At 44.7% G+C, this 16,950-nt stretch overlaps 1 protein-coding gene across 3 annotated transcripts in view; it reads right to left on the bottom strand.

Moving 5' to 3' along the window:
- Nucleotides 1-16,950, bottom strand: part of Fam189a1 (family with sequence similarity 189 member A1) — a 151,483-nt gene that overhangs the window by 18,533 nt on the left and 116,000 nt on the right. For 2 of the 3 annotated variants that reach the window (XM_042698554.1, XM_042698553.1), the window contains exons 3-4: nucleotides 15,016-15,126; nucleotides 960-1,094 (exon numbers count right to left, since the gene is read on the bottom strand). In XM_042698554.1, coding sequence (XP_042554488.1) covers nucleotides 960-1,094; nucleotides 15,016-15,126 — 246 coding nt within the window. The remainder of the gene's footprint in view (nucleotides 1-959; nucleotides 1,095-15,015; nucleotides 15,127-16,950) is intronic. The other variant, XM_042698555.1, reaches the window with a different exon arrangement.

The raw sequence follows: 16,950 nt of genomic DNA on the forward strand, positions 1-16,950 counted from the left end.
CTGCCAGCTGCTGTCCACCCACAGAAGGCTCACCGCTGGCTCACATCTGCAGGCGGCAGGGCCTCTCTTCTTGGCTCCCGTGGTCACCTTTGGCGTCCCCAGATCTCTGCATATTGTGTCACCCCTCCCTACTGTAAATACAATCTCGCCACCAGCCCTGGGCTCCTTTGATCCTGTCACAGTGGTTCACAGAGTTTCAGCACCATTTCATTCAGGGGAAAGAAAAGAACCGGGGTCATTGTTCATATGCATTTATGAACAGTCAGTTTGGATGTTCAGAAGTCAAATATCATTTCTAAGAAGACAACGAAAAAGAAAGGGGGAATAATAGAAATGATATTCTTGGCATCATATGCTTTCCATGAGAATAGAATACCATAGGAGATTGGCAGAATTCTCTCATTCATATATATATATATATATATATATACATACATATATACATATATATACACACACATATATATGTATATGTGCACCCATCTGTTTCCTGATGGTGTGACAAAAGAAAACAAACAAATAGAAAGTGCTGGAATGCAACTAGATTACATCATCAGTGGAAAAGAATTCTTCCAACGACTCAGGTGCAGATTGCACAGGTAGAAAAATAATGGAAAAGAACATATAGAAAGCAACAGCTTCTAAATGAACACCTCTTATCCTATAAGATACTCTCTGGGAAAAAAGGTTCCCTCAGGCACTGAACCCAGCTGTGTGAATCCTGAGCTAAAGGATCTGTTTGTTAATAAATCTCCCTAAGTGTCTGTGAGGTCGCGCGGGAGACAGGACGGCCGGACGCAGGCGCAGAAGAAAATGTCTCTAGCTCGGTGTCTGGGGTGCGTGCGCGGACCAGGAGCCTGCAGCGAGCGCAGGGGAGAACGCATGCGCAAAAGAGCCTGCCTCCAGCTGGCGGGGAAGGACACGCATGCGCAGAAACGTCCTGCCGCTAGCTCGGTCACCTTCAAGGTCAGCCTGACGGCATTGCAGTTCTCCTGCAGGGGGTTCAGCTTCAGTGTCTCCCCGAGGTTGCTGCATCCCGAAGACTGATGCTGCAGCTCACAGCAGACGCACACCTCCACACTGTCAAACTTGATCTAGACGAGGAGACAGACAGACCTCACCGTTAACCTGGCGTTCGGCCCTTGGTGAAGAACAGAAAAAAATGACTCAGCTCAGAGCACCCCAGGAAAGCAAGAATGGTTTCCAGGGACCCAGGCCACGAAGAACACACAGCGGGGGGGGGGGGGGGAGAGGGGGGTTCTGCAAATCCCTATTTCAGTGATAGAGTAAAAAATACCCTGGGAGAAAATCTAAGCTTGTGAGTGCCAGAAAAGCGCAGGTGAATTACAGAAAGGAAAAGCACTCGCAGGCTCAGTGGGTGGGGATCGCCAACGTACTTACGATGGCAATCACGTAAGCTGTATGTCATTCTCCTCTCATGATCAGAAACTTTGTCTTACCTCATGAGCTACCGAACTCCTACTCACCCATCAATGCCCAGACTAGCTCCTGCTTGGAAGCTTAGGCTGGTTTTCCAACTTCTACCTTGCACTTTATCCAGCAGCTGCTGCGTCTTATCATCAGACTATTTACAATGCTGAGGGTCTGTAGGTGTTCAGTAAACGCTGAGTAAAAAACATTGGATTTTGAAAATCAAAAACCATAGAGGTGCTGGGCGCTGGTGGCTCAAGCCTGTAATCCTAGCTACTCAGGAGGCTGAGATCTGAGAATCGAGGTTTGGGGTTCAAAACCAGCCTGGGCAGGAAAGTCTGTGAGACTTTTATTTTCAATTAACCCCTAGAAAACCGGAAGTGGTGCTGTGGCTCAAAGTGGTGGGTGCTAGCCTTGAGCCAAAGAAGCTCAGGGACAGTGCCCAGGCCTAGAGTTCAAGCCCCAAGACAGGCACAAAACCAAAAACACGACAGAGGCAATAAATACAAGAATTTTAAAAATGAGCTAGATAAAAAGAGTAAGATTCAGTGATAGGGAAGAGAGTTGTAAGGATTGAGAGGAAAAGGGATTATATATATATATATATATATATATATCAATAAATAATAAATGTAAAATGACTAAAATAAAAATTAAACCTATATATTAAACTTATAATTTTTTTTTTACTCAAAACAGCACATAACACAAAACAACTCATTTTCTTTAGGTTACAAATTAGCCTTCTTTGCAGCAAATAATAAATTCCTTACACTAGAGAACTCAGACCAGAGCATGCTCAAGCTCATACATACATGTATATATATATACATATGTAAGTGTATGTATGAGTGGTTTTGGTTTTTTGTTTTTGTGTCTAGTGAAGGCTGGCCTTCCTACCTCATCTTTCTGGGTGCTGGAATTACAGACACCTGCATCACCATGCCCGGCTAAAGCACCAATATTGCTCTGGACAGATAAGAGCCAAGTGTTAGGTGTGAGCAATGACTTTCCCTTGCATGCATTATGAAGGGTGATGTTACATAACTTCCGAGCCTTTGTGTGTGTGGAAATCACTAGATGTGGGGTGATGTTGCTGAGAGGTGGGGCTTTCATTTGAGACTCCGTCCCCCTCTTACAAAGGGTGCTCCCCACCAGCATGGATTCCAGAGACACCAGGTTGGTGTGGAGCTCACACATTGTATTTGAGATGACGTTTTGCCCTTAGCCTTATGCCTTTACTGTGTTAGCTGGACAACACAATAAACAACTATAATCACCTACTACACACACTCTAAACACTCCCGACCTTTTTCTTTCTTTTTCACTTTAAGGCATATACTGGGATTTGAACTCAGGCCTCACACTTGATAGGCAGGAGCTGTACCATTTTCTTGCACACCAGGCTCTTTTCCAGCTCACCATACATATCTCTACCTCTACCTCCCGAGAGCTGAGATGACAGGTATGAACTCCCAGGCCCAGCTCCCCTCAGATGTTTCCAACTGAATGAACACTGAATAGGTACTTTTTTATTCTTTCAGGCTTTCCTACACCATGCAGGCAAGCTATTGCCACAGCATTTCTGGGATTCACAGAGCAAGGAGAGATGGCGCATGTCCCCAAGAGGGGGTGTATAGGTGGGTTCTGTGCAAACATTGCCATTTTACATAAAGGGATCAAGTGGCCTCAGATTTGTACCTTCAGGGTGTGTGTCAGGGGGAATACCATTTCCCAGCGAATAAAGGGTGACTACTCCAACCCCTAAGCCTGGATGCTGGGATTACAGGTGTGTGCACCTATACTTGTCTGAGGCAGCATCCCAGAGTCTCATCTGTAGCGGTTTGGCATTGAGATTGAAGCAGAGATCATAAACCACAGCTCAGTTTCCCTTTTCATCCAGAGAAGAGGACTAGAGCCAGGCTTGTCTCAGAAGTCTGGCTGATGACATTCAGTTATTCTCAGTGGTTCCCAGGGGACTGACATCCAAACAAGTCTCTTCTAGCACTCATTTTGCTGAAGTTTGTGATTCAGCTCAAGAAAACTTCTGGAGCCTTCCTGATGAGCTCCCTGACTGACCCGGACATCCGGGGTGCCTAGGCTGCTGACAGATTTACTCCCTGAGTGCCTCCTGGACATCCAGGTCCTTGGAAAAAGACAGTGGAGCTTGGCAAATGAAGCCACAGCCATTTTTCATGAATGTGTTTAGAGCTTTTTTTTTTTTTTTTTTTTTTTTAAGAGCTGGCCTGCCTTCTTATTTATGGCCCACAAGCCTAAGGGGAAGAAAAAGGGCTGACTCTATGAGAAGAGAGGGAGGGAGGGAGGGGGGGTTAGGAGGGAGGGAGGTTGGGAGGGAGGGATGCCCTTCCATCCTGTCACAGAGGCCAACATTGGGTAGGTATGTGACCTTCTATATTTGAAGGACAGAGGACAGGAGAGGCTGGGGCTGGGCCTAGAGCCCAAGGAATGGGGAGAGAGATTGGGCTAAAGGCTTCACAATGAGCGTACTTGGATCCCCAGGTAAAGGGGGTTTGACTTATGATAGTTTGACTTATAATGATATTTTTCACTTTCAGAATAGCATTCAGTGAATAACCCAGGGCATGCAATACTTCAGTATAAAACAATGTTTGTTTGCCAGGCATGATGGCTCACATCTGTAATCTCAGCTACTTAGGAAGCAGAGGTAGGAGGATCGTGGTCCAAAGCAAACTCAGATCTTATCTGAAAAGTAACTAAAAGCACAAAGAGCCCAGGGTAGGACTCAAGTGGTAGAGCATTTGCCTAGAAAGTACAAGGCTCTGAGTTCAAGCTGCAGTGCCACCACAGACAGACAGGCAAACAAACAGACTCAGACAGACACAGACAGACAAGCTTTGTGTTAGAGGATTTTACCCAACAGGTAGGTGAAGGTCTGCCTGGGCTGGCTTGGAACTGAGATCCTCCAGATCTCAGCCTGTTGAATACCTAGGATTCCAGGCCTGCGTCACCAGAGCCGGCTTAAAGTTAATTTTTTTGATCAAGACAAATGACCCTGGCTTGAATATATAATTTTCCAGATGGAGTTTGTTTTAGGCACATTTTGGTAAGTACAATAGGCATGTTTTTTTCATTTGTTTGTTTAGGGGTTTTCTGTTTGTTTTTGTCAGTTGTGGGGATTGAACTCTGGGCCTGGGCACTGTCCCTGAGCTCCTCAGCCAAGGCTAGCGCTCTACCACTTTGAGCCATAGTACCACTTCCAGTTTTCTGGTGGTTCGTTGGAGATAAGAGTCTCACAGACTTTCTGCCCAGGCTGGCTTTGAATCACAATCCTCGGATCTCAGCCACCTGAGTAGCTAGGATTACAGGTGTGAGCTGTCGGCGCCCAGCTGATTTAAGACATTTAAGTAAAGACAAAAGTAAAGAGTAACGGAGGGGTGAATCTGATTGAGGTACATTATATGTCATTCTTAGTGCCAACCTGAGGCCTGGGGCCTGAGCCCTGCTGCTTCTCTCCCCACCCTTGCACACGGCCCGGCCTTTGCTCCTGGGACCTCAGGGTCTCTCTTTACCCAGAATTCCTCAGTGCACATCTGTTCCCAGGAAGCAGAAAAGCACCTGAGTGCAGTGCCTAGAGAAGGAACCCACCCACTGCCCTGACCCTCCCTCCCCAACAGACATCTGCTGGGGCACACGGCACCTTCGGATGGATAGAGGCAGGGAATCCGCAAACGCATCACCTTGCCACTTGTTTTGCTGGTAAGAGCATTTTTCATCGCTCTTTTGATATTTTTTCAAGAACACAGAGTAACTCTGTGTGTGTGTGTGTGTGTGTGTAAAACATTTAGGCAAATAGTCCAGAAGACAAAATTTTCAAGCCACAAATGTCACAACTTAGGGCCTGTGTGACCTCCCCGTGCTTCATTCGCGTCCATCCGCCCCCAGCTCCTCCTGCACAGGGGTCTCCAGCTCCTCCTGCACGGGGGTCTCATGGTCTCATGGAACGAAACTGTGTCACCTGCCAGTCTTCCTCCAGCACTCACAAGATTGTGTGAGCAACCGTAGATTGAGTTTAAGCCATGAGAGAGAGAGAGAAACCTTGTAGGTATAGTTAAGCCACAGATGATTTTGTCATGTCATATGAGAAAGAGAGAGAGAGAGAGAAAAGAGAGAGAGAGAGAGGACAGACAGAGGGAGAGGGAGAGAGGAAGAGAGAAGAGCTTGAGGAATCAGAGAGAGAGGGAGGGGGAGAAGAGTTTGAGGGGGGCGGGGTGGGGTTGTGGGGTGCTAAGGAGGGCAGCTGACAAGAAAGCCTGACACAAGATCTCCCTGGCTGATCTTCACAGGCTGCAGCAACAGTTCCAGAGCTGAGAATTTTCTCCAGAACTTTCCGCCTTCTGCACAATGGAGGACAGTATCCCTCTGCATGGGGAAAGTTCCCACAGTATCAGGATTGGACAGGAAAACCAGGCAGCTGTCCTTGGCACACGGGCAGCACAGAGTGGCCCGGGGCGAGTCTGACTGGGAACTCAAGAGGAGGAGGAAGAGGCTGTGGTTTCCATGTCCACCGGGGACACGGCTGGTGGCAATTATGTGAATGCACCTGGAGGCCGGGTTCAGCAATGGCATCCATGAGCTCTGACGAAGGGTGGTGTTGACTAGCACGAAAATAAGGAGCATTTGGGTGTTTTGTTTGTCTTGCCTGAGACTCAAGCAAGAATGTTTGCAGTAGTGAAGTCTGTAACAACAACAACAAACAACACCACACCGGGAAAGCGCTTGATAAGGTTCTGTGATCCAATGAACCTGGAAAGCAGTATTTAAAGACCAGACATGGCACTCTCCTGCACAGCTCCTCCCATTGGCAATATTCTAGAACAGGATGTTATTCCACCCCCCTGAGTCTCCCCACCTCTGGAAACAGAAACCTAAACCTAGCATCAACTCAAATTTTCTACAACGAATGGTCTGGAGAGTTACGGGGAGGGTAGAGTGCAGAGCGAGCTCGGGACCGATGGGACAGACGGGAGGGGCTCCTCCTCCCTCCTGTCGCTCCACTTCCTTGGGTGGGGAGGACAGTCCTGCAGAGCGGGACCCCCACATGCTCAGTCCCACTTCATCACTGAGCCTGCCAGACCCATGTCTATCCCTTGCTGGAACACAGACAGAAATTAGCAAAGAATACATTTTTTTATTTTTTATTTTTGATCAGTCATGGGGCTTGAACCCAGCCTGGGCACTGTCCCCTGAGCTCTTTTGCTCAAGGATAGCATCTACCACTTTGAGCCACACCACTACTTCTGGTTTTCTGATGGTTCAGTGGAGATAAGAACCTCACGAACTTTCCTACCCAGGCTGGTTTTGAACCATGATCCTCAGCTCTCAGCCTCCTGAGTAGTTAGGATTACAGGCATATCTTTGTACTCTTGCTATACTGTGAATGATCATGGGAGACAGACATCAGATACTTTCATGTTGTAACAACCTCTGACAGGCTGAGACAGGAAAAGGCCAGGTGCCCAGCCATGAAATCACAGGAAAGAAAGCCCACAGCAGGCAGCGTTGATCTTGTTCCCACGCAGGTGGTACCAGGGCTGGTCAGGAAAGAGGGAGGCCCAGATGAGCAGGAGTAGGCACCTCAGCCCCTACACCCCACCTGCAGGGCTCCAGCTATGCGTGGAAGGAGCTGAGTCTCGACAGCTCTGCCCCTGATAGTGTCCAAGCCTGTGTCACACACAGGCCTGTCTCTCTTGGGGATTATGCTGTGCCAATGAATGAGACAACAAACAAATCCACAGAAAAATATTTACATAGAGCCACTGTTGATTTCCTTTAAACACACTGGTGGTTTAACTCGCCATTTTTCTCAACAAGGCAACTTTTCTGGCTTTGAAATCAACTTTTAAGTTGTTGCTTTTGCCCTGAAATCTTATCTCCCCCATGGCAAGGCAAAGATAGACAAAGATGGATTAAAAGCTCAGTGGTATTCCTCAAAGGAAGAAATTGTGAATCATTATGACAGAGCACAAATAGAAAACAAATGCTGAATTTCTCCCCGAAGGCAAGACAGTCCAAGGCTAGGCTTGACTTCTGATTAGTATCATAAAACTATACCTATTTGCAACAATGGAAATCACGAAGGATGATGGACAGAAGCTGGAGGAGGTGGGGAGGGGGGGTGTCTGTGAACTGACAAACAAATCATTTTTGTTTCATCTTCCCAGCCAGATGTGTCCCAGTGGCCCAGCCTGGGGCTGTGTCCTCTGGTCATTCATTATTCATGATCACACAAGTGAATCAGGGTTGCCCTGGTTACGGTGGGGCTTGTCTGGGGGTGGGGGGCCGATGGGCTGGGGCTACATAATTGGTGTTGGCTTGGTTACTGGAAGCTTTCAATTCTGAGATGAGATTGTGGGTGATAAATGCGGCTACAAGCCTCAGGAGAAGAAATCCTGACAAGCATTGGAGAAAATGAGACAGTCACAAAATTAACATGGGCCATGAACGGTCACAAAATTAACATGGGCCACGAGATGATAAGCCAGTAAGTATCTCAAAAACAACAATAAACCCAAACCCCAAGCCAAAATACCGTAATTCTGACAGACTAGGTGATAATAGAAAAAGTAAGTAGTCCAGGAAAATAATAAGGGCTTTCAAAAGTAATGACAAATTGAATCCGGAGTCGAATTTGATCATCCCAACTACCTGAACAACTCTGAATGCAGAGTTTGCTACACAGATCGCACATAGTCCTCCAGGACAGCACCCCCACCCCCCCAACCTCAGATGTTGCCTGAGTCCCGGTCACAACTCTGAGCTGGGCACTGGCAGCATGGAGGTTGCCCCACAACAGATTTTTGAAGGAAAACGAAGCGAGAGAGAGAGAGAGAGAGAGAGAGAGAGAGAGAGAGAGAGAGAGAGAGAGAGAGAGAGAGATGCATTAAACCAGCAGGAAGAAGAATCAGGAGCGAAGGTCACAATCCAGCCTGGGGCCATTGGGAGAGGTCCAGCGCCCTTCAGGCCACTTTAGAAGTCAGAAATGTGACTGTAAGCGGTTGGAGGCAGGGCTCCAGTGAGTGAAAGCAGTAGGTGCTGAGTTCAAATTCCAGTCTCAGATCTAAAAAGAAAAAAGAAAAACAATGTGTCTGAGACCAGGTGGAGGACAGTTTTGCAGGTGGAGTCTGGTCTTAGGTCTGAGGAGCAGGACGTGCACTCATGCCCAGGACTTAGGTTGGAGGAAAACAAAAATAAAATGTATCTGCTAGTTGGAGCTAAGTCAGCCAGAACGCTGCCCCTGGGAAGGTGTAAAGTGAGCAAAATAGGCCTTCAGAAAATAGAAAGGATGGGGAAAAGTAAAAGCATAACCAGTGAAATAAAAGCTTAAAATACTATATTCCTTAAAAAGAAAAACCCTGCCAGGCACCTGTAGCCAATGTGAGATCTGAGGATCACAAAAAAAAAAGTCTGTAGGATTCTTATCTCCAATTAACCAGCAAAAAGGTAGAAGTGGAGCTGTGGCTCAAATAGTAGAGGGCCAGCCTTGAGTGAGTAAGTTAAGGGACAGCACAGCCCTGAGTTCAAGCCCCCTACTGCTACAAAAGAAAGAGATGGATTTGGGGGGGGGGGGGTAATGGAGGGAAGGGAAAGAAGGAAATAAAGAGACAGCAAGAAAAAAGAAAGCATAGATTGAAAATCAATAGAGAGAAAAAATTAACAGGATAAATAATCAAAAGATCTTCAAACCTGCCAGGCACCACTGCCTCATGCCTGTAATCCCAGCTACTCAGGAGGCTGAGATCTGAAGACTGCAGTTCCAAGCCAGCTCCAGCAGGTCTGAAAGAGTCTGTATCTCCAATTAAGATTTGTATCTCCAATTAACCAGCAAAAAGCCAGAAGTGGAGCTGTAGCTCAAGTGGTAGAGAGCCAGTTCTCAGTGAAAAAGCTAAAAGACAGTACCCAGTCCCTTAATTTAAGGCCTAGTATCCCCCCCCCCCCACACACACACAAAGGATTTTTAAAACTTGTAGTAGCTTTATGATATGTCACATTCTCTGCTTTAAAGTGTACAGGTTACTGAAGTTGGATATATTGATGGAGAACTGCAAGCAGTATTGAGATATTTTTCATCTCTCCAGAAAGAAAGCTCAAATCCTCTTCCCAAACTCCCCATTTCCTCTGGAGGCTCCCAGCTCCAGGAAACTATTAACCTATTTTATATTTCTAAATATCTTCTAAGAACTTTATTTTTCATCTGTTAAGGGCTATTCCTGAGCCAGGCACTGATGGCTCAGGCCTGTACTTTTGCAACTTGGGAAGACGCTGAGAGTGAGAAGATCCCAGTTCAAGCCAGCTTGAGAGAAAAATTCAAGAAATGCCTTCCCAACGCACAGCCAACCCATGGTGCCCCACGCCTTGTCATTCTAGGGGCTAAAATTGGGAGGATTACAGTTCTAGATCAGCCTAGAGAAGAACAAGAGTGTCTGTAATTCCAGCCATGAAGGAAAATCTAAAATTAGGCAGAGCTTGGCTCAGGTGCATGCCTGAGAAAGAAATGAGCTTCTATCTAACCAGAGAAAAACAGGGCTGGAGGCATGGCGGAGGAGTATCATACCAGCCAAGGTCCTGAGTTCAAATTCCACTCCCTCCTAAGAGAGTATTACCAGTAACTGAAACAATAAATCAGCAAAGAGTAAAACAACGTTATGAAGACATATGTTAACCAGAACTGCTCAAAAGAATAGAAAAAAAACAGATACATTAACCAGAGAATGGATATCAAAACCAGACAAATCAGCTTTAAAAAAAAAAAAAAAAAGCGGGGCTGGGAAGGTGGCTCAGTGGTAGAGCGCTTGCCTTGCATGCTCGAGGCCCTGGGTTCGATTCCTTAGCACCACATAAGAAAAAAGCCGGAAGTGGCGCTGTGGCTCAAGTGGTAGAGTGCTAGCCTTGAGCTGAAGAGCTGAGGGACAGCGCCCAGGCCCAGAGTTCAGGCCCCATGACCGGACCCAAAAAAAAAAAAAGCAAAAATCACAGACAATTCTTGTCATGGGAACTGAGTCACAGGTCAAACCAAATGCATGCAATTTCATCGCGAGAAGTCAATATCATCCTTCCGATGTGAAAACTAGACAAAGAGTGCATCCAAAGGCAACCTGTAAGTTCATCTCACTGATGAATTTAGATGTGCAAATTCTTCAATAAAACATTAGCCAAGTGAAGAGCGAATAGGAAGTGGGCCTTAAGGTGGGGGTAGGGGACTGTGTCTACAATGCAATATGAGAAAATCAATGTATGCAAACAACTACATTAATAATCCAGAGGAGGAAGGTCATCTGATCACCTCCACAGAAGATGATAAAATTTATATGCATTTGAAATCCTAGCAAGCCAGGATGGAACAAAATGTCTTAAGTTAACTGATAAGGACATGTCTTCACTTAGAGATCCACAGCAAACCCTATGCTAACTTGGAAGCCATCTTGTGAAAGCCAGGAATAAGCATAGGTAGGAAAAGTCCCTAGTGGTCAATCTTTTTTTTTTTGGTCGGTCATGGGGCTTGAACTCTGTCCCTGAGCTCTTCAGCTCAAGGCAAGTGCTCTATCACTTGAACCACAGTGTCACTTTCAGTTTTCTGGTGGTTAATTGGAGATGAGAGTCTCACAGGGACTTTTCTGCATAAATTGGCTTTGAACCTTGATCCTCAGATCTCAGTAGCTAGGATTACAGACATGAGCCATGGGTGCCTGCCCTATTGGTCAATTTTTTGTTCCATCCATCAGCAACACAAGCAGAGGGGCACATCCTTCCAGGGCAGATGCAGCCTTAGCTCCAGAAATGGCCTGAAAGTTTCCTCTGTGAATGTTCGAGTCCAGACCATTAGAGAGGACTGTGACAGTGGCCGATGGAGCATGTCTGGATCATGGAAGCACCACCCAGGGCAGGTAGGCTACCTCTGCTGGACAACTGGTGCTCAGGGTTCTAGAAGAATCTCCTTTGTGAGGATAGCACATACCAAGTGTAATTGACAGGGTAAGTAGAGTCACTGGGCCTTCCAGTGGTTTGGAGAACCCCTGCTTCTCCTGTCCTGTGTTCAGTATCACTCACTACATGGCTGGACTGACTAAGGGAAAGCATCTTAAGTAGGCACCATAGCTCATGCCTGGAATCCTGGCTACTTGGGAGGCTGTAGTTTGAAGCCAGCCTGGGTAGGAAAGTCATGAGACTCTGATCTCCAATTACCCACCAAAAAGCCCTAAGTGGGGCTGTGACTCAAGTAGTACAATGCTAGCTTTGAGCAATGCCCAAGCCCCCTGAGTTCAAGCCCCAGTACCATCACACATGCATGCGCACACACACACACACACACACACACACACACACACACACACACACACACAGAACCTTAATGATCTCTCTAGCTGCAGGAGACAATATTTAAGTGATCTACTCTGACAAATTACAGGATCAAGGGCTTAACAGTGCACTCAACATTAAGTTCAGTTAAGTGTAAATAACAAAGTCTGCTCACAGGCCATTTGTACTTATTAGAAAATAAAATAATTATCACGAAATGTGCCTGTCAGAGCCACAAAATATTCCAAGTACCCAGTGCTAAACTTAAAAATATGCACCGTCCACCTGTGTACTTTTTTAAATTATGAAACTAAAACGATATTTATAGCAAAGTAAATCTCAGATCTGTGGCATTTTAAGGTATTAAGAAGGAATAAAACTCTGAAATGCCAGAGAAACAGTGGAAAAATTCTTTATAATTTTAAGGGTATGGAAGGTTTCCCTAGGCAAGCCAATATAATAAAGAAACTGCAGGGGTGACAATGCATAGATGAATAAAAACAAGGTGAGCATGATATAAAATTTCCCTACAGAAAAAACAAAACACCATTAAAAACAAGTCAAAGCTAGGCACTGGTGGCTCATGCTACTAGCTATTCAGGAGGCTGAGATCTGAGAGTTGTGCTTTGAAGCCAGCCTGGGGAATTAAAGTCCCTGAGGCTCTTATTTCCAATGAACCAGCAAAAGTCAGAGATGGAGCTGTGGCTCACGTAGTAGAGAACTGGCCTTAAGCATTCAGGCCCTGAATTCAAGCCCTACTATTGGCACACATCAGAAAACAAATAATATAAAACAGTATAGAGATGTTGATTTTTCAATAAAGAAATTAAAATTTCACAAGATCCTACTTTGTTTTGGTCAGATTGGCAATGATAAAAAAATATTTTCTGGTGACACATGCTGAAGTCTGCATGAGTTTGGGTAACCAGGCACAGTTACACTCTGCTGGAAAAGTGTCCCGTGGTGTCTTGTTTTTGGACAGCAACATAGGAATCGTTTGACACACACACCTGAACTGTTGCACATGCTCACTGGCTTCAAGACTGCTCTGACAATTAGCTTTCTAGGTCTCTTTTTTTAAAAAAAAATTCTAATTGTTAATTTAAAGGTGATTCACACAGTTACACAAGTCATGTAAAGAGTACATTTCTTTTTGGACAATGTCACCCCTCCTCTTGTCTAAATCGCTTTTGTACTCAGCACCATGGCCAGTTCCCTACAATCTCCACTCGGTATTTATTGAGTAATGGAACTGAACAAAGGATGATATTCTTTGCCATGTTCATTTGAACAGAATGCCCCTAACCTATCCTTTGTTAAGGGAGGGTGAAACAAACAATTGCACATGCATCCAGGGGCATTCCCCACCATTCTCCAGGCAACAGCTGAGAAAAATCTCCAAGAGTTGATACAGAAATATGACTCGCGCCAGCAATTCTAGCTACTCAGGGGGCTGCAATCTGAGGATTGTGGTTTGAAGCCAGCCTGGGTAGGAAATCCCATGAGAATCTTATGTCTAATTAACACTAAAAAAAAAAAAAAAAGCCAGAAGTGGAGCTATGGCTCAAATAATAGAGCACTAGCTCAAGGACAGTGCCCAGGCCCTAGGACAGGCACACAAAAAACAACAAAATCAAATATCAAGTTCCCTGATTGATGGATAAAAGCTATGTGAATCCAGGTACTGGTGGCTCACGCCTTTAATCCTAGCTACTCATGGAGGCTAAGATATGAGGATCACAATTCAAACCCAGCCCAGGCAGCAAAGACTTTTATCTCTCTCTAATCTATCAGAAGTGGAGCTGTGATTCACACAGTAGAGTACCAGACTTGAGTGAAAAAGCTAAGGGACAGTGCCCAGGTCCTGAGCTCAAGGTTCATTGCTGGTACCATAAGTAAAGACATACATACATACATGTATGCATACGTATACAAAGCAATGTGAGGGCTGGTGTGCAGAGCAGACTTCCATGTGTATATAAATGTTCCATGCACAAAAATCTGCATAGACAAAGGCTAGAAAGACTAATAAAACAACTTGTGGAAGCAAGGGTGTTTCATAGCAATCCAGAATAAGACACTGGCTTTTGCTATATAACTTTTTTTATTCAGAGAAATGGAGTGAGTTTCAAATTATGCAGTGGGTGGGTGTGGGGAGGGGAGAAGGACATCAACACTACACTTGCCCTATGGATATGTTCTGCATAATTTAAAGGAAAGAAAAACTGGAGTGAAGATGTTGGAACCAATTTTGGATTTAAAAAAAAAGGCCTACGCTGCATGCCTCAGTGGGGTGATTGAGTGTCGTGTGGACAGCAATTCTTCCTCGAGCTTGTCTACAAATTTAATATGTTTCTAATTCAAACCTTAAGAACACTGCCCCCCTCCGTTTTTTGGTCTGAGACTAGGACTTGAACTCAGTACCAGAAGCTTTTGCTCACTGGCTCGTGCTCTACCAACTGAGCCACACCTCCAAACCCAAAATCACTCTTCTTGAATCTGTCTCCTCTCAAATACCAAAGCTTGTCTAGAAGACTAAATATTTAAGTGCTTTTGTGAGTAGTAAATTAAAAGTTTGTGTGAATAGGGTTTCCTCTGCCAGTTATACAGATGAAAAAGTCAAGGTAATTAAACTGGTATTGTTCCAGAAGATGAATCAACAGTGAAATGGGACAGAATAAAAGGCACTGGCCAGGGAGGTGCATATATATAATTAAGCCAGGAGGGGAGATATGGGTCATCTTTGGACCATCCAGTGTACATTTTCTGCTGTTACTGCCACACATGACTTCCTGCTAGGTCCTAATTTTCATTTGGGGATTACCTGAATCCTAGTGGGTTCATTCTGGTGGGGCAGTGAAGCAGATTCCTGTCTTCCTGAGTGTTTTCTGCTCAAGGCTAGGACTTTACTACTTTGAGCTACAGCTCCACTTCTGGATTAATTGGAGACAAGAGTCTAATGTCCAAACTGGCTTTGAACCATGATCCTCTGATCTCAGCCTCCTGATTAGGATTACAGGCAAGAGCCACAGGTACCAGGCTGAGAGCCAGTTAACTAGGAAAATTTACAGAAGGCAATCAACCTAACTAAAATTCCTTAAACAAGTAGAAAGAAATCTTTTCTTTACCCAACTGAAAAGCTAAGAACTAAAGTGAACATTTACATGAGAACCCAGGAATACAATGAAATGATCTTTCAGCTAGCTCTGGTGCAGAGCTTAATGGAAAGGTTTGTGTTTTGTTACTCACCAACTGGCAGCCTTCTAGCGAGCTGACTAGCTGAGCGTTCTGACAGGAGAGGATGGAGCCTGCCAAATTCAGCATCACACACACACCCGACAGCAGCATGAAAAAGGTGATCTGGACACAAACCAAACACAAACTCGATTATTCACTTGTAGAGGCTCAAGGGAAAGACTGTGACTGGACGTGACAAAAACCTTTTGATTGGTCAAATAATGACACTAATGATATTTTCCAGGATAGAAAGGGAGAAAGTCTTGGTATTGAAATGCAAATGGAGCATCAACATAATCTCAGTTTCCAGTAGATGACAGACAGGTTGGAGGTAATGGTGTGCCTTCTAGCTAGGAACAAACCTGGTGACCTTGTTTTTAGATTCCATTCTCCATAAAAGGAGCTAAAGCTCCTAGAAGAAATGGCTCATTCCAGTTGAGCCAGAGAATGTTCAAGATAAGGCTGAAAGAACTTTTAAAGAATGGGGTGAGGAATGATAGAGACGCAAAGGCAGGCTAAAGGGCTTTCACTGGCCAAATCATTTCAGTATATATCCAAAAGAATCAAAATGTTTATTTATTCACAGTCCAAATTATGGATCAGAATAGGTGCCCATGAACAGATGGATGAATAAAGGTAATAGATGTGCACAATGAGTGTTCACTCAGTCATGAAGAATGAAGTGATGGACTGAGAATGTGGCTTAGTGGCAGAGTGCTTACCAAGCATGTATGAAGCCCTGGGTTCAATTCCTCAGTACCACATACACAGAAAAAGCCAGAAGTGGCACTGTGGCTCAAGTGGTAGAGCGCTAGCCTTGAGCACAGAGGGGCTCAGGGACAGAGGCCAGGTACTGAGTTCAAGCCTCAGGACTGGCAAAAAAAAAAAAAAATGAAGTGAGGTCATTTCCTGGAGAATGGATGGAATTGGAGGTGATCATGTTACATGAAAGTAAGCCAGACTCACCAAGACAAGCAGCAGTACATGTTTTCTAGTGGTAGATAGGGAGAAACCAAACCAAAGGAAGTTATGAAAGCCAAAGGGGGAGGTGGAAGGAGAAGGGAAAAGGGCAGAAACTTGGAAGAGAAGAAAAAGTAACTGGGTAATCAGTTCATTGTGTGCTTATATGAAAGTGTCATGATATAACTTCCACCTACATAATTCAATGCGTGCCAATAAAAAAGAAAGCACACAATGATAGTAAGATTATAATCCCTAAGTCTATATAGGTAAAATATAGACATTTTGGTGAGGAATGCAGTATTCACAGAGTTCCAAGTTATCTCACAGAAGTAGCTCATGATTGCAATCCTAGCTACTCAGAAGGCTGAGAATCAGAAACAGTTCAAAGCCAGCCCAGGCAGAGTCCATGAGACTCTTACTGTCAATTAACTACCATAAAGCCAAAAGTAGGGCTGTGGCTCAAGTAGTAGAGCACTAGCCTTGAGTTAAAAAAAAAAACAAACAAAAACACTAAGATGAATGCCTAGTCCCTGAGTTCAAGTCCCAGTACCAGCACATAAATAAAGAATTAGGCTAGGTGTTTCAAATGTTAATATCATGGAGAAGGTATTAAGAACTGTTTGTAGATTGAGGGGGACTAAAGAAACATGAAGGCTAAGTGAACTTAAATACTTTAGAAAACAAAATTCTCAACTTTTCTGCAAGTTTGACATTTTCTCTTAACAAATTAGCATAACCTCAAAAACCAAGAATGATAATATAGGGAAGTTTTAGTCTAATTCCCTTTCCTGTCAACAATATAAAATTTTCATATTGTTTTGGGGCTTGAATTCAAGGCCTGAGCACTGTTCCTGAGCTTTTTCGGTCAAAGCTAGCACTTTATCAATTTGAGCCACAGCTCTACTTAGAGTGTTCTGGAGATTAATTGGAGGTAAGAGTCTCACAGACTTTCCTACCTGGACTGGCTTTGAATTTTGATTCTCA

The sequence above is a fragment of the Dipodomys spectabilis genome, unplaced genomic scaffold (assembly GCF_019054845.1).
Source record: "Dipodomys spectabilis isolate Male_0828 unplaced genomic scaffold, ASM1905484v1 ptg000233l, whole genome shotgun sequence".
In the NCBI taxonomy this organism is placed as follows: domain Eukaryota; kingdom Metazoa; phylum Chordata; class Mammalia; order Rodentia; family Heteromyidae; genus Dipodomys; species Dipodomys spectabilis.